Source organism: Grammomys surdaster, unplaced genomic scaffold (assembly GCF_004785775.1).
Source record: "Grammomys surdaster isolate TR1022 unplaced genomic scaffold, NIH_TR_1.0 139, whole genome shotgun sequence".
Lineage (NCBI taxonomy): Eukaryota > Metazoa > Chordata > Mammalia > Rodentia > Muridae > Grammomys > Grammomys surdaster.
This window is the reverse complement of record NW_021604597.1, coordinates 16961241-16988495: the sequence shown is the minus strand read 5'-3', so window position 1 is coordinate 16988495 and position 27255 is coordinate 16961241. Positions and strand designations below refer to the sequence as shown.

Below are 27255 nucleotides of genomic sequence, written 5' to 3'. Positions count from 1 at the left end.
TAACAACAGGGTCCTCTCTCAGCAGGGGTGGGGGTGGAGGGCTGGCAGCAATTCCACTACTTCATCAAAATGAGCCTGTCAGTCACAAGAAACCTAAGAAAGGGCCTACTTAGAATGATTCTGTCTTGAGCACAAATAGAAGAGTGGTAAAAGTTATAACAGGGCCATGTTTAATTATGGAACCCAGAGCCAGGGTCTGAGATAGTCTTCTGAGAGATAAGGCATCAACTGACATTTGCCCTATGCTCAGAGGTCAACAAATACTTGCTGGTCATTAGAACAAAGGTGAAAGACATCACAGAGGGGGAAACATCTCAGTAGCAAACACTCATGATTAGTCTTGACTTCTGGAACATGTGGGCCTCTAATTCAAAACCCAGTGCGAAGGATTCTTTCTTTCCCACATACATGCATTATACGTAAGGAATAGATAAAGGTATGTAACTATTTCTTACCTATACCTGGTCAACTTTGAACTCACTATGAAGACAAGGCTGACGTCAAACTTGTGATCCTCTTGCCACCAACCCCCAAGTGCTAGGATTACAAGCACACACCACCATGCCCAGCTCTCTTTTATAATCTCTAAAACAGTAAGTGATTTCTCTCATAGTAAACAACTTTAATAAGCCTTATTTATCCCTACTGTGTCCTGATTTTGATTTTGTGGTCACTGTCAAATTCTTGAAGCAGGTAATCCCAGCCCCTCCTGGAATGGCTGCTGCGGATTCAGGACAGAATAAATGCTGAACAGCCAGGAAAGAAGAGCAGGCAGTGGCCCAGGCAGTGGCCATGTGGACTTACCATGGGGGACAAGGGCGTGTCCAAGCTGGTTTCAGTCTTACTGTCATCTGCATCGCTGTCCTTGTCACTGCCGCTGTCATTGACAAAGCATATCTGGAGGTTCATCCCACTCTGTAGTCTGGGCGGAAACAAGCAGGACAGTAATTCTGCTTAGTTAGGTGTTACCCGGCTGTAGCTGATTAAATGGAGTTTACTAGTAAGACAGTTTTATGTGTTCTTCATGTGGAGAACTAAGGGACTCAAATCATTCTACATTTCCTTCTGTTGTTGTTGTTGAGACAGGATTTTGCTACATAGCCTAGGCTGGCAATCCTTCTGCCTCAGCCAATTCTTTTCTGCAAATACAAACCTTATCAGAGGATCTCCCAGCGCATCACTTTTTTTTTTTCCACATCAGTTTGTGCTTTGAGTTATATGTTATAGCACCCAGTGAATAACAAACACATAGTTGGCACATTCAAAAAGATGCTTTGTGTTTACAGTTCTGCCAATCAAGATGAACAGATTTCGGCCAATAACATTGTGTGATGCTATTTCGGATTCTGTTTTAGAAGGATAACCCAAACAAGTTCACGAGAACTAATGTCCCAAGACTACAGCTTCATGAAGAAAGTCTCCTTCCCCTCCAGTAAGACAGGATCACTCAAAGGAAACCTTTATTTAAAGCAGTTGCTGAAAGCCAATGGAGGAAGCTCACTTATGTCACTTAAAGACAAAAACACCACTGACTTGTTTACCCCAAGAGACAGAAGGAAATCCCAGGGTGTTTCGAGTCTTAACATGCATGTCCTTCTGCAGACTGCCTTCCACACCCAGCACCAGGAGAACACACACCTCTCGGGAGTTAATCAGGATTCTGAAGCTCCAGAAAGGATGCTCTGGCAGTGGAGTGGGGAAGGACAAGCACTGGCGATGATGTGCCCAGATCATGGGCTCAGCTCTTGGTCCTAACTGTCTTCTGAAGGTGAGCCACATCTCAGTACTATTTGGTCATTCTCAGCATCTCCAATATCCCAGTCTTGTGGGAAAGTAAGGCTTGTGTATATATAGGTATGTGTGGAGGTGCCAGAAGGGGCCACAGGGAGCCAGTCTAAGGCCACTTTGGGGCAGAAGACACCAAATTTGCTCTGGTGTTATTACTGCTACAAGAGTCTAATCTAATACTTGACATTTGTGTTTGGTTTTTTTATCCTAATGATGGGGAAACTTTGCATGCCTTGCCATGACTGATATAATTGTTCCCCCCCAACCCCATTTAGCCTCAACACTGCGATTAAAATGGGTATGTACTGCCACCTATTGTTAAATTTTATAATTACACAAGTTCTAGCTTAGTTTTCCCTTCAAAAAAAGGTAGCCCCTCTCTCTGAGTCTGTCTAGCCTTTTTGACACAGATGAGGAGGCCAGGCCCAGAGCTGCAGGGAAGCAGACCACAGGTTCTGAGATGACTGGTTCACAGCAGGTTCCAAATCCTGAGTTTGTTCAGAAATTGGCATGGGGTAGGTGCTTCATACATGTAAACTACCCATCTCTCTTCACTTTCTAGAAGCTGGGTAAAGGCACCGAGAATCTTAGAGCTGATGTGACTTTCTAAAGGGACCGTACCCTAACACTGCTCACACACTGACAGCCACCCCTGATGCAGTCAGCTGTCTGAAAGAAGACGCACGCCATCCATAACTAGAAAGCAGCTGGCCCTTCAGTTGTGCCGGGACTTGCCGTCCTTAAATTTCCTTCATGTATCTTGTGGTATCTAGCATGTTCAGATTTCCCTTTGATCCAGACACATCAAGTTTAACAAATTTGTGATATCCGAAGTTTGTCTAAAAAGTAGAATCAAGCAATTTTAACAATAAAATAAAGATCTATGGTTCAGAAGGACAGTCTGGGGACACATTTTAATCTCACCCGAGTCTAGGATTATGCAGCATTTCCGAGATATGAATAAAGTCTCACAAAGAAGCATCTGGCTGCTGGAGATAAAGATTGTAAAAATATCAAACAACCAGCAGAAAGAATATCACAAAACCAAGTTAAAGATGCCCAAGGACAAATATCTTCATTGTGAAGAAAATATGATAATTAATTCTACAGCTCTGCCCTGAACTGGCCAACCACCCACAGGGAGCATCTGACAGCTGAGGGACTTGAAGAACTCCCACACCACCTTAGTAGCTCAGTAGCGCCATGGGAAACTGAAGGAAGCTTGGGTGGATGGGAGTGGGGAGGGGTGGGGTTGGGGAGGGGGCTTGTAATTCCTTACTGAGGTAATCGCCAAGAATGTTACTCACAGGGCAGCTGTGACATCGTAGCTGATTAAGAAAGGGTTTTAGTAAAGACATCTTCAATGGGCTCCCGTTTCAAGAAGGATTTCTTTGCCTTTAGCTTTTAATCGCATTTTAGGAGGAAGATAGCTCTGGGTGAAACTCAACCACATTCCCCAAGCAGAGGCTTGGCTGTGGGGTGGGTGATAGGGCTACCGGGTCTTCTGAAGGCCTCTGTGCCATGGAGTCAGAGAACAGATAATCCCCATTCTCGCCTTCCTGCCTGGCAGCTGTCTGCAAAGTTTATTTCTGAAAACTGCACTTCCCTGGGTCTCTGCCCTTTTACTGCCTCACTTAAATCCTGCGAAGTTCAGTCTTCCTTGGTCTCTCAAGCAGAATACCAAGTGAGAAAAAGATCTTGTTTATGGAAGCTATCATTTCAAAACATCTCATTCAGGGGCAGGGGTCATTTGATGTTTTAAAAGAAGTTTATTTTATTTATGTGTGTTTGTGTCTATGTGAGTGTATGCACACAGACACACACACACACACACACACACACACACACACACACACACGAGTACGAGTGCCTGTGGAAGCCAGAAGAGGGTGTCAGACCCATTGGAGATGGAGCCACTGGAATCAGGCACTGGAGTCTGAACTCTGGCCTGAGACATCTCTCTAAGTATTTAGCAGAACACTGCATTAAAAAAAAATGCCATGGGTAGTCTGTCTTGCTGGTTGGTTTTACTTCTGGGAGGTCTAGGTGGTGGTGATTAGCCCTGGAATCTCTTCTTTATGGACCACACGGGATGACACACAGTAGAGCCGCCCAGAGCTGTGGGCATGAAGCATCCCATCTGGGTCTGGATAGAGGGTTGTTGGTGGAGGGAGCTCAGGACTTGCTGAAGACGTAAGACTTGGGCACATCTTCTGGGCACATCAGCATGAACAGAAGCGGCTCCTGTGGGATGGTGTTGATTGTTTACATGGAAGGGCATTGGATGGGGACACTCAGTGTCCTCACTACATCTCACTGATGTAAAACACAGTGAGAGGAACACCTCTTGGAAAAGGGCTGTGATGATTTCAACTGCAGTTATGAGGAATAGTCACGCACGGGCCTGGGAGGATGGCAGACACAGGATGTTCTTTGCTACCGAAGGAGATCTCAAAGCACAGCCAATGGTATACAACTGAGTAAAACAACAACCAAACCAGCTCTTCATCAGGCAGTGACACCTGTAATACTGGTACACAGAAACAGAGGCAAGAAGGTTGAGAGTTCAGGCCATCCTGGGCTGCATGAGAAGTTGCCGTCTCTAAAGGCTGAAAAGTTGGCATAGAGCTCAGTGGTAGAACACTGGCCTATGATGAGCACCGCCCTGGATCTGACTGCTAGTGCTGATGGGGAAAATCCATTTCTTTTAAGAATACAGAGACAAGACTTGTGTTCTCCAGACAGAAGCAACTTCGTGGTTTTAAGTTTGCTGGTGACTTACAGCAAAGATTGTAAAGTAGGATCATGTCCTTGGTCTTAGGTTGGGCTGATTAAAGACTGGTCTGAGGACAGGTCTGAAGTCCAGAGTTCCTCTTTGTTTTCTAGTTCTACAAATGAGAATCTGGCTTAGGCATCAATGTATGAATATTTAACATTGTGTGCATGCCTGTGCTTGTGTGCACGTGCGTGTGCGCTATATGAGTCTACACTTAGAGGTCAGAGAAGATTTTGCTCTATCCATTTATTCTTTTGAGACAGGATTGAACCTGGTTTTGGCTAGGCTGGCTGGCCAGTGAACTTCAGAGTCTACCTGTCTTCATGCATCCGATCCTGGGGTTAGAGACATTGTTGGCATGCCCAGTTTTTGTGTGGGGACTGGGGACTTGAACTCGGGTTCTTGCATAGCAAGCATCCTCACTCACTGATCCATCTCTCTGACTTTAAGATTTCACAATCTTTCATGCCTCGATTCCGAGATTGCTTTCTGAATAGGCTCTCTGTGTCGGTTCATCCCAGAGCTCAGAACCAAAGTCCCAGGAACACATGAGAGCTTCATTTTAATTTACTAGATCCTACCTGTGTTTGGCAGCATAACTTTACAGGGCTCATGCCTCCTATCCTTGTTCATAATTTCAAGGCAACTGTATGGCTTCACCCAGGAAACAGAGCAAGAGGGACCTTCCATATGCCTATGGGTTTCCAGCTTGCATTGCTCATTAACTGTCTGCAGCCACTGTGGCTCGTGAGCCACGGTCCCGCAGTGCCATTCATAACTCAACATCCCCAGCAGTTTGTGGCCAAGCTGCTAGAATACATTATTTCCATTTATCTGAATGGATCTTTGATGCATTATTCAAAGGTTTTATACATAATGAATTATCACTCATATTTTTCATGCCATTTTTCTGTTTCATATTGATTTCAAAGGGGATAGAGCATCAAATATGGATTATAACTACCCAAGGGTATGTATAAATGGACTTCATTTTTCTGGGACTATGTCATGATGAATGTGAGAACAACTGAGTTTGGGGTGAGCTTTAGCTGTACACCGTGTGGGATGGTGGAGGTTAAGAGGACACGCTATTGCTTCGTAGAGAATACTTCTGCATCCCACAAACTGCCTCGTTCTCTTCCCCATTTACTGTGCCTTGTAGACAATTACCTCAAATGCCTACTGCTATTTTAAAAAACAATGAGAAAGGAACAAAGTTTCTACTTCTCCACATTCATTACGGAAACACAACTCTACTGATTCTTTTATTCTAGCAAGAGTGTGTAAACTTCCTCTTGCTTCAAGGTCTAGTCAAGAAACAGGAAAACACTCCACTGGACTTTTAAAAAATCATTCTGGCTGTAAACCAGCTGCAAATATTGCTGGTTCAACACATGGCGTCATCACACAAAAGCACAATAAATGATTTTCCTAAGCATGTATGCAGAGGAAAGGATTGCTTGATTGTTAGTTCGCTCATTCATTCATTCATTCATTCATTCAAGGATCAGACAACAAATTTTCTCATTTGCTATAGTCATACTACGGTCTACTGGTTTTTATTTGGATTAGTTCACTCATTGCAGATTTTTGTTGGACCATGCAGGCATTTTATGGTGCTTGACCCCTGTTAGTAAAGGCATGACAGTTGATCGAGGAATAAAACCAAGGTCTTCTAGCAAGTCACAAGGGCCTGAGTCATCAACCACAATGTACAAATACACACATTGGAAGGGAACTCAAAAACAGTTGTTGGACACTCCCTATTCCATTAAACACCACTGCTACCTGGACATTACTAAAGTAAGGTGCTATCCAGGAATGTTAAAGCAGAGAGCTTCAGATGAAAGGAAGTGCAGCTGGCAGACGGATGAACCCAGGATAGAGCCCAGAGGGCCATCCCCTGGAAGTCATGCATCCAGAAAAGCTAGCTGGTATTCCTAACTAAGTGCCAAAGACTAGCTTGTCTGATGGGGCAACGTATCACTTTGTGTCTTGTCCTGGCATTTTTCTTCATTAATTTACTTATTTACTTATGACCTGGCATCTTAAGAGAAGAGAAACGTCGATAAAAGGCAGTGGGCCTGTGAATGGCTGTCACTGGGTTTTCTTCTCTATACCTGATATACATACTCCCATTTCTGTTCCCACTTCTAAGGCTAGTTCTCAATTCTTCTTCCTGTACATGTTCAAAGCACAGCTGATACAGGCTTCCAAGATCTCATGGTCATAGAGTCTCCGTGGCTAAGCAGCTAATGGATTGGGTGGCCACCCACGAGCTTTCTCTTGGAGACGTGTCAGCCCATTTCCTAACCTGGGCTCCAGAGAGCTATAAATCCCTGTATTCCTCAGACAGCTGTTGGTTCTCATTCCACATCAGTGCCAATTTCCTTCACTGATGACCACTTCCCTGTAATTGAATTTGGAATTACAGGATTTTAATGTGAGCAAAATGTATTTTCAAGAGGAATACTCTCTAGTATGAATGGAAGGCAAGAACGAACCCTCTTAGGATAGTAGGCATAAAACAGCTAGAGGTCAAATGTGGTCTAGTTTCATCTTAATTGAGTTCTGATGATTTTCAAGCAGCCTATTTATGAAATAAAAAGTTGCCATTTGTGAACATCTATCATATGCCAGGCACTTTACCTACCGTTCTAAGGAGTGGGGACCTTGCTTTACATATGAAAAACAAAGTCCCAGATACGTAAAACTGTACAAAGACACAGTGGGCTAGGTCAGTCCTGAGGGGCTAGGATGCTTTAAGAGGGGTAAAATGCCGGTTTGGGACCGAGCCTAGAGCAGGTCGCAGGCAGCAGCTCCGTACCCAACCGCAGAAAACCAAGAAAAACAGGGACTCCCAGGAGCTTGAACTCACGCAGCATCCCAGGTAAAATTGAATCACCCGTGATGCCTGCTATAAGAAGTTCTAACCCAGATGGACCAGAAGCCAGGAGCCTCGCCCTTACCCTCACCCCCTACCTTTTCCCACCTGCACAAGGTCCCCTGAAGCTGGGCAACTGCAAGATCCTGCTTGGCAACTGCAGATAGACTCAAAGCAGTGTACCATATCATCTGAAGAATAGCAGGGAGACCATAACTCAAGCAGTGTACCATATCTTCTGAAGAATAGCAGGTTGCAGTCCTCCTCGCCCCCACGAATAACCAGGACCCGCCGGTCGGGTCAAGTGGCACCCAGACGTGGGGCTCGAGGCACGGACCCATCCGGACGGACCCTCATTGAGAGGATGTGCGCACGACATCAAGATTGAGCAAGACAGAGATCATCGCCCGTGACCTGTCGTCCACGGAACCAGGTTGATGCTGCCATCAAGAAGGCAGTTGAAGTTCATTACCATCAGCTGAAAATTGCAGAGGATCCAGAAGTGACTCTGCAGGAGACTGACACAGCTGTCAGCTCCCCTGCCTCCCCCTACGGTCGACCCCTAGACTTCCACGCCCTCCAGAAGGGTTCCTGGTATGCCTGGCTTTGCCCTCATTTCTCTCGCTAGAGAGCTTGGCCTCTTGATCACCACAACAAAAATTGGCTTTTTCCTAAACCAAGGCCACCCTTGATATGGCCGCTAACATTGGGGAGCCTTCCTTTATGACAATATTACACCCCAAACTGACAAATGGTTGGTAACTTGAACATTTACAAGAGACTAGGATGGCTGTGAGTTAGTCCAATGACGGGATTATTGTAGGTCCACTTCCCAGGGGCCCACCCAATGCAGCTGAAAAGGAGTGCGTGGTGCTGGGAGTGGGTGCAGCCTACATGGCCTAAGACAGGGCTCTCACCCTCCTTTCACCCACATCAGAGTCCCTTGACGTTGCCCATCGTCGACAGCCTAAAGCCTTCGACCATCGATGTGACTCGTCTCACATCAGTGTTTTGGGGTTGTGAACTTGTCTAAGACCCCCCATAATTAGACATCCAAATTCAAAACTCACATAGTTGGGATTGAACATAAGACGCCTTCTCTAACTAAACAGAGAAGGGGGAGATGCCAGAAGCCAGGACCCTCGCCCTTACCCTTACCCCCTACCTTTCCCCACCTGCACAATGTCCTCTGAAGCTTGGCAACTGCAAGATCCTGCTTAGCAACTGCAGATAGACTCAAAGCAGAGTACCATGTCTTCTTAAGAATAGCAGGGAGACCATAACTCAAGCAGTGTACCATATCTTCTGAAGAACTGCAGGTAGATCATAATTCAAGGCAGTGTACCATATAGACCATGACATGTTTCAAGGCACAGGCCAAGAAGATTTTGTACTTTTCCACCACCTGGACCCTCTTACCCCCTCCCCTTGTAAAACATGCTATAAAAAAAAGCATTTCATGTTCAAAAAAAAAAAAAGAAATAAAAAAAGAAATTAAAAAAAAAGAGGGGTAAAATGCATTTATAAACGAGAATAAGAGAGAAGGTGAAAACACAAACAAAATAAAACCAAAATGAAACAAAAAAATGGAAACTGATATGCTTAAGAAAAGATGAAATATGATGTTACTCAGCTAGCAAACACACAGGCATGCACGTGAACACACGTGTGCACGTACGCACGCACACTGGAATAGCTGTGAAAATGGCTGAAACGCTGATATGGTATTATTTGAAAAAAAAGGGTCATAAAGAGTAATTACAGTGTGATTCCAATTTTATACATAAAAATGCATACGTAAGGGCCAGTGCAACAGCTCGGCAGGAAAAGTTCCTTTCTGCTGCTCCTGCTGAGCTAAGTTCAATCCCCAGAGCTCACCATAACAGGAAGAACAGACTCCTACAAGTTGTCTTCTGACCTTCACACATGTGCCATGGCACATGTGTGCTCCCCACCCCACAAAAATAGAGACAATGAGTAATCTTCTCAAATGTTTAGGTGGGATGGAAAGGACTACACTTAAATACTTCTTGATGGAAGGCATTAAGTTGACTTTAGACTTGTCTCCCTAGAATGCCTCTGAGTTGTCATGTGTGGGCACTTGGTAAGCATTAGAAAAGGCAAAGGAGAGAGGATGAGAGTTGGCGGTAGAGCCTGTGCATTGGAGGGAAGGTGAGTGGGGCTCAACGTTTGACAGCTGCCATCTGACTCAGACCACACTGAAGCAGGAGTGTGACTCACACCCAAGTCATCCTGATCTGCTTTTGGCAGGCTTCCGTGGACAGTGGAAGCTGATCCGTGGGCAGCTGGAACACCACCTCCTTGTTGGTGAATGGCTGTGTGGACAGGCTCTTCTTCTCACCCACGAACACCCCTCTTGATCTCAATGCTACACTTCTCCATGCGACTGCAGTAAATCAGAGCTCCTAGGTAACTGGCAGAAATTTAACTATTTTTCAAAGCCAGTCATCCTAATTACTCTGCTCAGTCCCTGAATTGAAACTTTTCTCTCCTGCCGACAGCTGCTAGAGCCATGCAGGGTAAAGAAGGAAGCCTTCCTTTGTCAGGTGCCTAAGAGGCTCCTGAGAAAATATGGCAGAGAATGGCAGTACTGTGTGTATTTTGAGATAACTGGGGTTAGTAGGATTTGTTTGTCTGTCTTTTCTTTTTTCGTGATCGGACAGAACCCAGAGCCTCACACATACCAAGATTGAGCTCCACTCTAACTCCAAGGTGAATATTTTAATTCATGTCATTTTATACTTTTCAACATAGAAACATAGCATTCACCTCTCTTATGGTCGTACTGAGAAACAGTTAGGCTTGGTTCCATAGTAACATTGCCTTAGATGGCTCAGTGGTTAAGAGCACTGATTGCTCTTGGAGAGGATCTAGGTTCTATTGCCAGCACCCGCCCAGGGAGGGTGTTACTGTGGGGACTGGTGCTACGGATGGTGTAGGAGAGTTCAACTCTGATGTGACGAGTTCCAGGAGAGACCTTCACCAATGCATTTCTTGTTTTTGTCTGTTTGTTTTGCAAGTGCTAGAGACATATGATAAAGTCTGTGATGGGATGGCTGAATTGATGAGTTCATAGCAATGCTGTTGCTTTACACATGATCTGTCACATGATCAAGCCTGTCAGCATTCTAGCATGGAGCGAGATGGGTGCATGAGTTTCTACCCTTAACTGAGAAGCTAACAGGTGATGAAGCTTCTGGCGGAGGGACAGTCAGTTTTTGTTATGGGCGTTTCCCCTGATAGGTTAACCATACTCCAATGGATGCCCCTCCCACCATGAGCATATGGGAAACATACATTGGACTCTGGATTATTAAACAACAGCAGCAAAACACAAAATTGGGAGAGAGTGAGAGGTGGGACGCAGCCCTGAAAGGAGTTATGGGGAGAAGTAGGGGGTGAATATGATCAAAATAATTTGTGTGAAATTCTCAAAGAATGGATAAAACAGCATATAAAAAGAATATGTCCAAACAAGTCTAAAATGAGTCTCTCAACAACTAAAATCAACTAAGTACCCAGGGGACATTTAATTGGCAGTGTTTTGTTTTGTTTTAATTTTTCATGTGCTATAATCAGCCCTATATGGAAGCAAATAAAAATGTAACAGAAATAACACCATCAAACACCAGGCTGTACAGATGAGACACTCTTCTGAGTACTTCCCTTGCTGTCTTCACAGGGACCTTATGAAGGAGGCACAAGTATCACCTCATTTTACAGACCAAGAGGCTGAGGCACAGTAATGTCATTAGCAAGTGCTACTAAGTGGCAGTCAGGTCCTTGGCTCCTAAGAGCCTGGTCCTACTTGCCACACCCTACTTCCTTCCTAGGGACTGATCCAGGAAGCACTCTGGACCCATGGATGGTGCAGAGGCACTGCTGTGAACGGAGTGAGTGGATGCATCACTTCTTTGTTCTGTGGGATGTTTGAGTGGGATGTGAGAGGATGAATCTGGGAATAGCTGATGAGAGATACCAAAGCCTGACAGAATGGGGGCTATGATGGAAAGGCATGAGTCTTTTCCTTTAACGGCATTTGCACTGATACTATTTACTTATCTACTTAATTGCAAATCTATTATACATCTGAAGAGACACAACAAGTTATGGCCACCCCCCCCACCCCCCAACCTGATCTGTTTAAATAACAACATGGAAGGGTTGTGTTCTCAGTAAAAGTATCTTCCATGGGTTTCATGCATGTGATAATCTGCAAAAGAACAATCTGAAGGACACGGGAAATGTTTATAAGATTGAATTAAAAGATGGTGCTGGGCGGGGATGTGGCTCAGTTGAGCTGCTTGGCTGAAGAAGCATGAGATTCTGAGCTCAGTGACCAGCAATGAAGGAGAAGAAAGGATTCTGGTAGACTTTCAGACAGCCAGCTCACTGTTGTTGGAGGGTGTGGCTTCCAGTAGTGGTGCTGGCACACCCGAGGCCCAACGCACATGTGTGACCACTGTCTAAAGGGGGTGTAAATTGCACTGATGGTACCCTGAGAACATGTTAAAGATGATGCAGAATGAAAGCTAAATCCTAGAGCTCTCTTAATTAACATTCTGCTGTCCACTAAAGCCATTTTTAATATAACTTGTAGCCCTGTGCCCACCCCCACCTTTTTGTGCAATAGCTCAGGCAATTGAATTCTCACTGTTGATGAAAAAATTCATAAGACAGGGTACAGCTGGTTATGCCTTTAGCAAGATGTCAAATTCAGCCTGCACAAAATTAATTGCACCTAATTAAACTGGGGTCATTGGTATTATTGTAAAGCAAGGCTATTTATTAGACAAAGAAAATTTCACAAATACCAATTTACTTTTCTTTCGGATTTGTGAAAGAGAAGAATTGCTTACTTAATTAAATTTGTTTTGCTATTTTAATCTTATTACTTCTCAAAAGATCCACTTTAAATCCTATCTCACTTTGGAAATTGTGTAATATTTTAGAATAAGGTCTCCTCGAAACAAGGCATTCAAAACAGAGAGGCTTTCTGTGGCGTATGAGATGACAATTCACAAAGAATTAAAAGAGGGTGCAGAGCCAGAGTTGGCTGTGATGCTGGTGCTACCAACGTGAAGAGGTTTTAAAACACATTAATGTGTGTATGAGATCACTGTGAAGTTTTAAAGATACACCATGCATTACAAACAAGGCACTTTGGTATGCACTTCTCATTTCAAGGAAGATGCTGTAGAGTAAGTCTCTGCACTGAGACAGGTCAGCCTCTTTCTTCTTTCATGCCTGGCTGGAGCAGCCACTCCACTCACTTCCAGGAAATTATGCAAAAATCATTACTGTTAGAGTCAAGACAGTGATCCATTTTCCTGGCAAATGATGCTGGCTCATTTCTCACCCCCCCACACACACCACACACACACACAGAGTTCCCATATTCAAAGCCCTGTGAATCTCATTTCTTTAGAGTTTCCTAGGTTCGCAGTTAAGGGTCTAGCTAAGCTGGCCCTGCTTCCCGCCCTCCCACCCAAACACAGAGGAGGTAGCAGGTGTTTGTAATTGGCCTTGCTTCAGTCATTCACCAATAAACATGGAAGGCCAAGAAAGAAATAAATTTTGACTTGGGGATGGTTGAGATAAGTAAACAGTAATCATTATTCAAACCAGCTGCTCAAAAACTCTCTGGGGAGTTTGTTTTTATCATACAGCCTGGAGGGAAGGATATAGCTCATCTAGGCTACTGAACCGCTCTGCAAGCGTGATAAAGAAGACAGTCATCTAGGATGCCTTTATACCTACGTACGCTGAAGAAAATCCTCTCGAGTTAAGGTAGAAAGAGAGGGAAAATCAGACTGATCTGGGGTTACTGTGAAGAAAGAAGGGAGAGGAAGGTAAGTTTTCTTCTCCATGTCGGGTTGGGCTGTAACGTTCATAAATAAAAGATTTCGTAGATGCCTATCGGTAATGGCTATTCATCTTGTGTTCCTACAGAAGCTAGGCCTCTTCCTATCTCCTCAACACTAAGCTATGTAAGCTCAAAATGTGGGAGCAGAGCAATAGCTGATCATTACGGTGGCCAAGGAAAAGTGTGCAGTGAAGCATTACACCAGAAGTAAAAGCTGGGAGTGATGGCAAGTCTGTACGCTCAGCACACAGGAGTCTGCGGCTCGGCACACAGGAGTCTGCGGCTCGGCACACAGGATGAAGGTGAAGGCCAGCCTTCGCTGTGCAGCAGGATCTACCCCACACTTTGAATATTACTAAACCTAGTATATTTCTTGGAAATCTCATTTCAAAAAGTAGGTAATCCATTTTTCTTATTTCCTATTAAGTAGTTAAGACCTTTTTCAAAACGATAGAATGACAAAGATCATACAGTCTCAGTTTAAGAAGGTGATTATGTCTGGATTAGCAAATTTTGCAGGAAAATGTGACACCCCATGTAGGCCGCACTCCAGCACACATCGGGTCTAATGAGCTGTGTTATGCAGCAATATCCAACGTTCTTTGGCTATAGTATTAAGCATAAAATGTCTTTATGGGATTATTGTAAGCCTAGCTTACATTTAACAGCTTAACACTTAAAAAAAAAAACTGCTTTAAGAGAGATAACACCATCCAGAAAAACTCAAGCAGGGCCAAAATCCAGTGGACCACACCAAACTTGACCTTGAAGGCTGACACACTGGGACTCTTACACTCCTTCATATCTCTTACATACTGAATATGTCTAATTTTTTCGGCAGGTAAATTCAGATCCTTTAAAGAGCATGAACAGGAGACAGATTAGGTTTCCAAAGATTTCCATTAACTTCAGTAGGCCCTGCCTTAGAAACCAAGCTTACAATTTCAGAATCCAATATTTGGTGGGCTTGTTTTTTGGATAGGGTCTCGGCTCACCCCAGCTTGCTTGGTGCTTCGCATATTGGCCTCAAACTACTCTTCCTTCTGCCTCAGTCTTCTCTGTGCTGGGCCTGTGTTACCATGCCTGGCTCTGCTAATTATTCTTAAATTCTGCACTCCATTTCATATTAAGGACTGAGTTCTTCCAGGTAGTGGATTCACAACAGGTCTATCTGGTTCTGGATTTTTAACTAACCCAACACACCTGCTCTTGTACATTCTGGAGTACTGTACTGCTGAGCTGACATCCTCGAATACTTCTGTAAGAGGCAAGGCATTTCCGCCCTGTGAAATGCTTTTGGAATGACTGGTAGTGATTGGGGTGGGTTTGCTAAGGGTAGGAGGGAGATTCAGAAGGTGACAGAAGACAGTAATCAGCATGCCTTCTAAACACATATGAAATTAACAAAGAACAAAATGACTCAATAAAAACACAAAGAAAATTTACATCCTAATAGCCTTAATGACCACAGGTTATAAACTAGGGATATATAGCAGCAATTTAGCTTTCCTGGAGATCCCTCCACACCCTGACACTACATTATGACTAATGAGGATGATGATGATCAATCATAACAAGATTTTTCTATTGACAAGATAAAGCGATGTTTCTTAGCAACATTTAGGATACTTATTAAATATAATCTTGAGTGAAATTAGAAAAGTCACGGTGTTCTCACAGATGATGAGCTCATCCCAGAACAGAGATGAGCCCATCTAAAAGAACAGGCTATAAATAATCTCTCTAAGGCAAGCCAACAAGTGCAGCTTGCTATATGCTACTGTGAAGCACTTTCGTGTTTGCATAGCTGTCTCCAGGGGAAGAGGACTCGGTGCTTTTCCAGTTTGACTCTGCTCTAAGTCTCAAGTGGCTCTGGGATATGGAGAGAAGGACCAAAGGGTAGGAGGGCAGAAAAGAGATGGGGGAAACATTTTTGGGAACCCTAATTCCTGACCCTCAGTACTCAATTAGAGAAGGATTGTTTGGTTTTACATATAGGGTTTCTTCGTGGACCTTTACTTGAGAAGGTATTTTTGCTAAGGTTGAGTGTGGTAGTATACTGTTTTAATCCCAGATTTTCAGAGGCAGAGGCAGGCTGGTCTTTGTGAGTTTGGAGCCAGCCTGGTCTATATATTGAGTTCCAGGCCAGCCAGAGCTACATAGTGAGGCCCTGTCTCAAAAACAAAAACAGAAAACGAAAAACAAAAACAGAAAACGCAAACCAAAACCAGACAATTGTTGAGGGTAATATTTAAAATGGCGGCGTCCGGTCTGGCTTGTTCTTAACCAGCAGCCATGTTCCCAACTAGGCGCAGCTGCTGGTCGGCTCAGACCGCGGCTCCGGCCAGCTTGAAGCACCAGCCCTGGCACCCACTAGATGCCATTGTGGTGGCTAGATCAGCCAATCCATCACGCTGTCCACAATGTTTGGCTGAGCCCAGATAATACCCGCTATCCTGTAGGACCCGGTAGAATGAAGACTCTTAATACTTAATGGCTAGCCAATATTTATATATTTTGGAAATGTTCAATTAACATGATGCCCACACAATTAGAATGTTAACCCAACTAACTAACCTAGATATGAATAACTGCCTGAGACTGCTAAAGACTTGCGAACATCTTCTCTCCTTCTCCACCTCTTCCTTCCCTTCCTCTTCCCTCCTCCCGACTCCTCACTCCGCCTACCTCTCACGTGGCCCAATCGCCGAGCTTTATACAAATATAGTGGGACGATATCCTGCTACAGACAAACATCGAAAACCCCTTGAGAGTTAAGCATAACGTAATGGATACCACTATCTCTCTGCTCTTATAAAATCCTCCTAACATCTGTGACAGGAAGACAGATACTCAGGAAAGAGAAACAACAGCACACGAGTAGGAAAATCTTAGGAAGATAAAATGAAATGTACAGAGATATTTAAGTGTTTGAGTTCTTCAGCTGCGTGCAAGAGTGGCTGGTACGAGAGGAGTATGAATCGAGACTGCAGAATCCTGGGAATACCCAGGGGAGCAGAGAAGAGCAATGCACACACTCAGTACTTGAAAGGGCCATCTAGACCAGCTCTCTGCCTGCCTAATCTCTGGCCTCGAAGAATCAGGAAGTTTATTCTCACATCAGAAGTGCTCTAGACTGGAGTACCTAAACACACACTAAACTTCCAAGCCTTCCCTTCCTAGGGTCATCAGACACTACCAGACAGGCTTATCAGACACAACCCATCACAATGAGGTTCGATGGTTCTTTTTTACTGTAGGTCACAGACCAAGAGAAAAGACTAGATACTTTCAGTTGATTGCATTCTGGTGAAGGACTGCCTCGGTGTGGTTAGTTCCAGCTCAAAGATCCCGACTCATTTGTTCAACAATACTTGGAGACTTGACCTCACTTCATGTGGTTGCCTTAGTAACGAACACAACAAAGACTTGCTTCCCAATAACTTACATTTGGGTGCTGGTGAAAGACAAAGAACAGATTTAAAGACATTCTATAAATGTCTTAATAAGGGAAACAGGTCTAAAGAGAAAACAATGTCAAGGTAAATGGATAAACAGGATAAAAGAGAAAGTGATAGGAGCGTGGGTATTTATTTGTAATAAAGCAGCCTGAGAAGGTCTATCTGAGGAGATGGTAGATGTCAAAACAACCTAGCCCACAAAGACAGCAAAATAGCCTTATTATCCTATACTTAATTATTATCAGATAGGAAGCAAGAGAAAAAAAAAAAGAAAAAGATCATGGGAGAGATGAAGCACAGTAAAAACTATCTGAAACGATCAAACTAAAATTTCAATGAAATTAAATATACTAACAATTCTGAAAGAGTAAAGAAAATGGAGAAATATCCAGAAAAGTACATCTCATTAGAATTGACTCAAGAAAGATACAAAAAATAGGTACAATCAGATAGCTCTTAAGGAATGGAAGCAGTTTTGAAACAGATGCATAAATTCCAGACCAATGCAGGTGGCTTCAAAGAAGCAGATCATTACACTATCACGTAGACATTTTGGGGGATAACATGAAATATAAGTCTCTGCCCATTTTTAAGCCAGCAAAGTTCTAAAAGTAGACAAAAGATTCTAAGCCTATGGAAGACCCATGTCAACTATGAATATACATGTAATACTCTTAGGCAAGATATTTAAAAATAAAGAATATGAAAAAAAGATAATTTACCTCAACCTGCTTCAGTTTACAGGATATGCAAGGATAATTCAACATTTTGAAAATCTCTAATGTACTGCACTGATTCACTAACAGGACAAGATAACGTGACAAAGTCATTTCAGCAATGAAGAGAAATCATGTGACGGAATTAAAGGCCCACTGAAGATCAGAGTTCTTTGTAAATTATTAATAGAAGGGAACACAACTAATTCTGTAAATGATTAGATAAGACATATAATTAATACCACTCTAAACAGGGAAATTGTAGCAACAGTCTACTCAATCTGAGAAAGGAGCTAACCACTGTGATCTCTAGCCTCACTATATTCAAATACCTATCAAGTACAAAGGAAACAGACAGAAACCAGAGGCATGGGATTGGAAAGAAATAAATCAGGCCACTGTACTTTGCAGAAGATATTATTGTTCAAAAGTGTCTAAAGAGCCAAGCATGGTGGTGCATGACTTTAATCCTAGCACCTGGGAGGCAGGGGCAGGAGGGAACTGTGAGTTCCAGGCAGCCAGGGCTACATAGAAAAACCTCATCAAAAAAACAAAAACAAAAAAACAAACCCTAAAGAATCACTATAAGAAATTACAGAGGTACTATCAGCGATGGTAAAGTGGGTGTAAGACCTGCTGGTTATGTAACACAGCGGTAGAGCATTGTCTAGCATGCATAAGTTCTGGGTTTGAGCCCTTGTACAGGAAAGGGTTATAGGGGCTGAGGTAGTTAGTTGTATTTTTCTCCAGCAGCAAATAATGAGGAAGCTTAATTAAAGAGAACTTAAGGTGTCAGAACAGAAAGTATCTATTAATAAGTATATCAAAACATGTGCAGCACTCTAAATGGAAAAACACAAATCTTTAGTTTTAAAAAGACTTAATAAATGGAAAGACAGACCATGTTCATAGATGAGAGGATTTCATACTTTTAAAATGTAATTCTTCCTGAATTGACCTATACATGATTCAACGGGAATCTTAAAAGAAATATGAAAATATTTTGCCAAACTTGATTAGATGATTTAAATTTGTATGGAAGAATAAAAATCCAAGAAATATTCTCTCATTGTTTAAGTGTTAACTTTCTTTTTTGTCTGATTGAAAAAGATTAAAGAGAGTTGACTATCCAAATACTGTGATGTATTTTGAATCTATTGTAATAAAAATTATAGTTTTTGAGCAAGAATAGAAACAATGAAATAAACAAGTGAACGAAATATTCCCATGATTGTAGAGCAGGAGACAGTGTGACCTACGGGATCAGCGAGTGAAGGGTGGGTCAGTCATCAAGCATAGTAAGGTGGGTGCTATACAGTGAAGAAGAAAACTGCCTGCTTTCCGTACCTTATAAAGAAGTCAACTGACTGATTAGACTGCTAAAAATCCAACACCTTCAACTCTTGGTAAGACTAGCAAATATCTATTGAACCATTGGATAGAGAAAGTTTGAGTTTGGTTTCTGCGACAGAATTTGATATAGCACAGGCTGGCCTTAAACTTGCTCTCTAATCAAGGTGGGCCTTGAGCTCTTGATTCTTCTGTCTATACATCCAGTGGGCTGGGATTACAGGTAAGTACTGCCAGGCCCAGTTAGGAAAGATTTCACACACAAAATTACACACAACACTGACCAGAAAAAAAAATTAATTACCTGTATTCAAATCAAGACATATGGTCACAAAACACATAAGAAAGTGGGAGACAAGCTATAAGCTGGGAGAAGATATTTGCAATGTCTATTTAGGATTCCTAATATGAACTAATATTATGATTAAATAACCTTGATATGGAAAAGCACACACATAAGGAGGAGGAAGAGGAGGAAGGAGGAAAATCAGAAATCTGAAATAAGACAGACATTTCACAGAAGAAATGCAACGGGTTAATAAACATCGATATGCTGCCATGTTCGTATTCAGTTAGCAAATAGTTTTTTAAAGGCTGTACTGAGTGTCAGCAGGGCTCAGAGCCACAGGATCTCTGAGACAGTGCTGGAAGGACAGTGTCCTGCGGCAACCGTACTGGTCATGATTTGCATTGTGAACATTCATGCATTTTTGGCATTTTTCTCCTAAGTCCACCCTCACACATGCACACCAAAGAGAAATCCTACATATGAAGAAGACCTGGACATGAGGGTTACGAGCAGCAATGTGACACCACCAAGTGTTCCAAAACATCCCCACGGCCATCATTACAAAACTGGCTATAGAAACTACTGTAGCCACTTGGAGTATAAAGTGGAATTCATCACGCATGCGCAGAGAGTACAAGGAGTCAGTGCCTATTTATTTAAACAGTAATAAGTCTCAAGTAACGGAAACATGCTACATGGACATATTGGCTGGTTGTGTGTCAACTGGACACACAAGCTATAGTCACCAGAGAGGAAGGATCCTCAGCTTAGAAAATGCCTCTATGAGAACCAGCTGTAAGACATTTTCTCAATTACTGGTCAATTGGGAAGGTCACAGTCCATTGTGGGTGGTGCCAATCCTGGGCTGGTGGTCCCAAGTTCTATAAGAAAGCAGGTTGAGCAAGCCATGGAGAACAAGCCAGTAGGTAACACACCTCCATGGCCTCTGTAACAGTTCCTTCCTCCAAGTCCCTGCCCTGTGTGAGTTCCTGTCCTGACTCTGGTGATGAACATCAATGTGGAAGTGCAAGCTGAATAAATCTTTTCCTCCCCAACTTGCCTTTTGGTAATAGTGTTTTGTTACAGCAATAGAAACCCTGACTAAGACAACAAGTCAGGTGGACTAGTGTCTGATCTTAAGAACACACACATTAGATCATTAACTGATCCTAAACTGTAGTGTAACTAAAAGGGAGAATGACAGGAAGGAGAGGGAGGCATGTTTGTGGGAAGAATGTGATTAAAAATAAACCCCAGCTTTTAGAGTTGAAGCAATAGATGGTTATTTGAAATAAAACCTGAGAACATAAGCATTTAATTTAGAGATATGTAGGTAAATACCTGAGGTGGCAGCCAAGGAGCTAAAATGTCCTGTTTCTAGAAAGCAGAGCAATACGTGGGAGCTTGCATGCATACATATTATATATACAATATATACGCATATATATTATATAGGCATATAATATATATATACACACACACATATACACACACATATGCACACACACAAACAGTTTTGTACACTATAAGAGAGCAGGGTATGGGGGTCAAGGAATGATGAATATGGTTTCTGCCACCTTCATGGATTAATATGTAAATATATCACATCAAATATATGGCATATATCACAAATATATTGAATATATCTAATAAGAACACGTAAGTATGAATTTACAAAAGGCCTACCCCTTTGTACCAAATGGAAGTGACATGGCTGAACAGACACATGGAGCTGCTAGAGAAGACATTCTGGCCTCTTGGGGGCGTATCAGAGAACAGTAGCCAAATCTGTAAGGTCATACATACACAGTGGTCCAATCTCCTCATTTCACATTCAGAAAAAGGAGGATGAGCAAAACTAAACAGTTATTCTCCTAATGCAAAGCAGACTTAGACAAAGCTGCACATCTGTCTCTAGGCCACAATACCTTCTACCATGGCCACAAGGAGGTGAAAGGCCAGGGGCACAATGACTTGCTGGCTCCGCGGGGAATCCTATGGGAGGAGGCTGATACCCAGCTAAGGCTGCGATGCGTTGACATTCCATGGGCAAACTAGTGCTTGCCTCCTACCGCACCCACTTACCTGTCCTCTTTGAAACTACGCACTTGTGTGATCATGTGTATGCCCTCTGGTTTCCACTAAAGGACCACACAAGGCTTATTAGAATTGGACAGGGCAGGATTAGGTGGGTAGTGGGTATCAGGTTGCTCCTTCTGGGCCTCACATAAAGCTGAGATACGGTAGGGATCTGACTGAATGAATGCATGGGCATTAGATTTGTTGCTAGCACTGGGCTTAGTGTTGACAATATATGTGGTACGTACAGAGGGTATGTTTGCTTTAGGCTCAAAAGATAAAGAGCTAGGCATGGTGGGTGATGGGACAGAGGGTATCAAGGAGTGCTGATGGGTATTCAGTTACTTCTACATGCTTCCATTAGTCACTAGGAATGGGATAATTCTGAAAACTATACTTCCATTAAGCAAAGTTGCCCACAGAATGGTGGTATGTTCATCAGCTAGCCATGGCATAGAAATATGGGATTTCAGGCTCAGCTAAGACACATTGAATCAGAACCATAACTTTAACATAAGCATGTTAAAGGTTGAGAAGCCTTTTCTGTTTTCCTGGCAAAATTGGAAACTTTACATATTTTATTTGGAATAAAAAGCTATGCAAACTACCAAAAATATCTTGGTAAACAAATAAACAATGATAAGGGAGTAATAATATCCTAAAACAGTGGTTCTCAACCTTCCTAACGCTGCGATCCTTTAATACAGTTCCTCCGAATGTGGTGACCCCCAGCCATAAAATTATTCTTGTTGCTGCTTCATAAGATGTAATGTAAATATATGATATGCAGGATATCTGATGTGTGACCTCTGTGAAAGGGTCATTTGACCACCAAAGTGTTTTTGACCCACGAGTTGAGAACCACTATCCTAAAATAAAGACCAAGAGAAACTACCTGGCAGACCATCTTACAACCGTAATGAACACAGAACAATCAATGTGAGAATAACAGTTCTCATGTACTGGTATTCATTTCAATTAAACATATTAAGGGCTACTTCTGAGTGCTTTGGGGTTGTTTAATGGGAAATCTGGTGGTCAGCCACATGTATATGGAATCAGTGGCTTAGGCCTGTTACCTGGTCAGCCCATGAAATCAGTGTTCTGTCCAAAGATAGATGGAATATAAAAATGTGACTTCAGGTAGCTGGGCATTGAGCCATAGCAACAATCACCAGTGAAAATAACCCAGCACACAAATGGGGAAGGGTCTGACTGAAACCCAGAACTAACCATATGAGGACAGACGGTTGTCTTTCATTAGACATACAGGCACCACATGATACACACCAGAAAATCAATTCAAAAGCATGCTCACCTTGAGGAAAGGCTTGGCTTCCCGCTTTTGCTGCAGCTGGTATAGATTCCTGGGCCATCATCAAAGAAGCTTCCGAGTGCCAATTTCTGTCTGATAGACTCTCTCTCATTCTTCTGTGCCTAAAATTTCAAGGGAGAAAAAAAAGGTGCCAATCAGTGGGCAGATACAATGCAAGCATAGGCAGTCCATCTTGTTAAGTAAGTTTCTTAAAATGTAACATTAGACAAAAACATAAATGGGCTAAAGTCCAGAGATGTTTTAATTATTAAAAGCTGAAATGAAATTAGTCTCTTATGGTTCTAATTCTAATTCCAGTTCTTTGGTGCCTTTTTTTTTTTAATCTCCAGTTTTGGCATCCACTGTGATGCCTATCCATCTTCATGGGGCTAGACAGAGCTGCTACTCAGGGCCGGCCAACAATTTCCCCTAAATTTAATCATTCTGGTCCCAAATAAGGCTTTCCCCCAGACCTTCAGCCCACACCCTCCATAGTAAGAACAATAACCCATTCAGCTGTGCACACTGGATTCTGGGAGCTGGCTGCTGCTATACCTTGGTGTGGTACAGAGCCAACAAGACTGATTCCAGTCTGTCTGCACTGGGCTTACGGTCTTGCTGGGTACGGGTTTCTGTTTGTCTCCTATTTCCAGAGTACGCATGAGCATGAATATAATGCCTGTGATGATTGGAGAGTTGTAATTGGCCTCATTGGTCTCATATTTTGATTCAAAGCATGCATAGTAAAAAGACTTGAGCTACGCTACTCTGATCACTTGGGTATGTTTACAATACTCAGCTTCCTATTAAAAGCTCCATAAAAACTCACCAGGCTGAACTTTTAAGCCCTTTAAACGATGGGCTAGAAGATTAGAAATGATTCCCTTAGTTAAAAATAAAACCAGTACAAAACCAACCAGAGAGCCTGGGCTGAGAAGATTTGGGGGGTTTCATGAGTGGGGCCATTTTGTGTGCTGAGCAGGTCCTTCAGGACTGCTGCTACCTCTGTTCACGGTACTTGGTGGTGCTAGCATTCTCCCTACAGAAGGTTCTAGAGTCACGCCTGTGCTCTCCTGTGTCACAAAGATCCAGTACATCCAGCTGGAAGGATGGAATGACTTACTTCATTCCCACATGAAAGCCAGGATAAGGACTCCTCTGTCTCTCAGCACACTCAGGTCACATGTGGATGTCTGTGTTTCAATCTAACGACTGGTTAATTAAAATTTAAATTCAGTTCCTCAGTCAACCTGGCCTCATTTCAGGAGCCCCAAAGCCACTGGGAATGAGTGTGGATATCACTTTCCACAGCAGAGTAGAAGATGACAGCATAGTATTTTATAGTGCTATGCTATGCTAGCACAGCTATGCTAGCATAGCAACAGCTATGCTAGAATGAACTGGAGTTTTTAAAGTATAAATCTTGGGGTGCTAGATCCAGACACTTAACTTAAGAAGGTTTGAAAACTTGTTATTCAAAGAAAGCTCTCCTCTCCTCCCCTCTTCTCTCAACACTTTTAAATTCTTGAATACTGTAAGCATTCTAATTTACACTTAGTAATGACATCTATCTATACAGCCAGTCATTGCACTCCCCTTCCGCCACCCCATTTTGGCACATACCAAGGAGATAATTCGTGTGTGCACACGTATACAATACAGTCACAAAGTGAAAGACTTTTTATATAGATATTTTTACAGGAAAGATGCTGATTCCATTCTGTGTGATGTCCTGCTCAATACTGAGCACTAAGAAACTCACTATGAGATGGTCGAGGAAAGCAGGAGTGCCCTTCATTTGGCTAACCACTCACAAGTATAGTGCTGGCACCTCCATCAAGGCCTACTACCCTGTCACACACAGGCCAACCTTGTGAAACACACCCCATACCGATCTGTAGTTAGCACAAATGTAGCCTAAGTCTGTGAGCCTATGTCTCAACCACAAGTCCTCAACAGTCCAAAAACCGCTAAGTAGAACTGAGTAGTTAAATAAGAACCAGGAGGTAATATGAGTGTTCATGATTAATGGTCAACAATTTGCTGGGCCAATATTGGTCTGGGTCTGGAAGAGGCTTGTAACAGCCATCCCCTCGAGGATGTGTGAACACCCCGCTTGGTTTCTTCTCAGTTCTTTCTGGAATACAGAGTACTACCAATATTGGTGTCTGAGAGCACTAAAAAGCCATTCTCCTCCTCTATTTTCCTTTCTAGATCTCACTGAAGAGAAGAAGGAAAATTAAAAAGAATATAAATGTTAACGATAATCCTGTTATTTAGATCATTGCTAACAGTTGGTATATTTTCTCCTGGATTTTTTTTTTTAAATTGTACGTATATTGAAAATTTCCCGTATAAGCACTTCATACTCTTTAAAAACACACTTTCAACGACTGCTTCTTGTCCCACCCTATGGAGTTTCCCTCCACAGTTAGCCATTTGGGGTTGTGTCAAATTAAAAATAACATCTTTACATAAATCCCTGCCCACATGTCTGCTGATTTCCCAGGGATGAGTTCCTGGAAGTGGGATTGCCAGATCCGCTGTGTGTGAACATGTGCTGAAGCTCTTGACACGTCTTGTCACAGTGCTCCAAAGAAAAGCTGCTCCCGCTCACATGCCCGCCAGCAATGCAAAGTTAGCTTCTGCCATGTTCCAGCTAACCTGGAGCACTTGCTCTTGGTTTTAGTTTGATAGGCAAGCATACCCTCTTAGTTCAGTTCCTTCCATTTATCCATAAGAATACATGTTTAAGTGTTTATGCTACTGTATTTTCTTTCCCCTGAATTACTTGTTCTTGTTTGTTTATTTTTCTACAGAGATCTGACAGTCTATATTTTGTTACATTAAGGAATCTGACCTTTTGACTTTAAGCTGTGTTTGGTTGGTTAAGTCACTAGCTTCCCTCCGCTGTCACATTGCTGGTGGCTTTTGTGCATGGAAGCACAGAATGGAGAAGAATCTCTATTTACTGAAGAGTTAACTGAGCAAGTTCGGAGCAGCTGGCTGATGGTAATAATGGTGACATCATGGTTAATTCTCCAATAACTTCCGTTTTGAAGATGAGAAATGGAGCCTAACAACAGGTTACCTACTCTATTGTTATGGAGAAGAACTAGAGTTTGAGTAGTAGCTTTCTGATCCCCTAGCTTTCTTCTCTTCTACACTGAAGGGAAAGAATGTGCAGACTCACACTAACAGTGGGCACTATAGCGCAGACACATTGTGAGACTAGAGCTATGGATCAATTTCTTCTCTGACGTGGACATGACGGTTTCCCAGAAAAGCACCAAACACTTGCAAACCAAGGAGCAGAGAACACATCACCACAGGCAAACTGTAAGCAGAGCTATGGGCAGAGCACAGATAACCACAGAGCAACCATAAACAGAGGTATTTACAAACATCCTCTCGGCTTCTGTCCTTGTCACCACAGCTCAGGCCTCCTTTCAGAACGTCTGGTTCCAAGTGTTTCAAGTATTACAATTCCACTGACTGGCAGAAGTGGGGATCTTTTGTTCTCTTAGGAATTCTATCCACAAGCCAACTGGATCTCACAACTCCCAAAGCTGGAGCCGAAGCCTTTGGAGAAAGGGCGAGGCTAATGCAAATGACACCATCTGGATGTGCTGTGGTCTGCAGAGCCATGTCCACTACTAAAAAGCCTTGGGAAACACTCTCATAAAACGAAACGTCTAAAATTGATATTGCTAGTAAAAAGCCAAAGAGCAGCTGAGGAATAGTGGCTCACGACCACAGATAGAAAAGCTGTCCAAAACCAAAGTGGAAGCAAGAGAAACTGCGCTTAGACACTGATGCTTAATCAGCCTCAAGCAGTTTGTCCTAGGTTATGACAGCATTTCTAACTGTCACACACTGAATCTGGGCAGATATCGCTTATAGTGGTCATCAAGAGTATTGTGCAAGCTACAGGTATCTCACAGGACACTTAGACTACACACACAACACTCCTTTGCTGGGGTGAGACTGCTCTACCCAAATGTGGGAAGAAAAGTACTTCCTAAAGGAAAGAGCATGATGTTCTGCTTGGGTAGATGTCTATTTGAAATCTGCCTGTCTCTGGGTCCTTTCTACACCATTCCCAGGACACAGGACAAACCCATCCCCTATGTTAATACAACTCTATCATTCCTGCATCCTCTGATAGGATCCTCACTTCCAGGCCGTGTTACTTTGCAGCATCATGATGTCTCTGAAGCAGGGCTACTTGCCGTTTAACATGATAATCTGCCCAGAAATTTACAAGGGAAGGATTGGGTAGTTCTTATATTTCTAAAGCATATTTAACTGGCACACAGCGTTTTCGTGGAGACACATCTGTAAGGCATAAGGAATACTCTCTGGGGAATAACACACTAGCCCTTGTTGGGAGCCGACTCTTAGCCGAAAGTGGCTATCATCTTTACAGCCATCTCGAGCCATATACTCTGACAAGAGACTTGTTTCAACAGCCTGCAATAGCTGAGCGCACTCTGATAAACATCTTGTTACACTGTTTAGTGCCCCCAGCTGCCAGGTGCTCCTGGTATCCATGGCTACAAGGCACGTGACGTAGTGGCTTCAGTTGAGATTGTCCACGAGGGCAAGTCACGTGGTAAAGGGTATAAATACCCAGGATTTCCCTTCTATAGGGGAGTAGAGCAGTAGAGGAGTAGAGGAGTCGAAGAGGTAGAGGTAGTAAGTAGTAGG

The 27255-nt window shown here is 42.9% G+C and overlaps 1 protein-coding gene across 3 annotated transcripts in view; it reads right to left on the bottom strand.

Moving 5' to 3' along the window:
- The window catches only part of Schip1 (schwannomin interacting protein 1), a 156373-nt gene that overhangs the window by 8668 nt on the left and 120450 nt on the right, over positions 1-27255 (bottom strand). For all 3 annotated transcript variants that reach the window (XM_028763468.1, XM_028763467.1, XM_028763469.1), the window contains 2 exons: positions 22549-22667; positions 805-922 (listed from right to left, as the gene is read on the bottom strand). In XM_028763468.1, coding sequence (XP_028619301.1) covers positions 805-922; positions 22549-22667 — 237 coding nt within the window. The remainder of the gene's footprint in view (positions 1-804; positions 923-22548; positions 22668-27255) is intronic.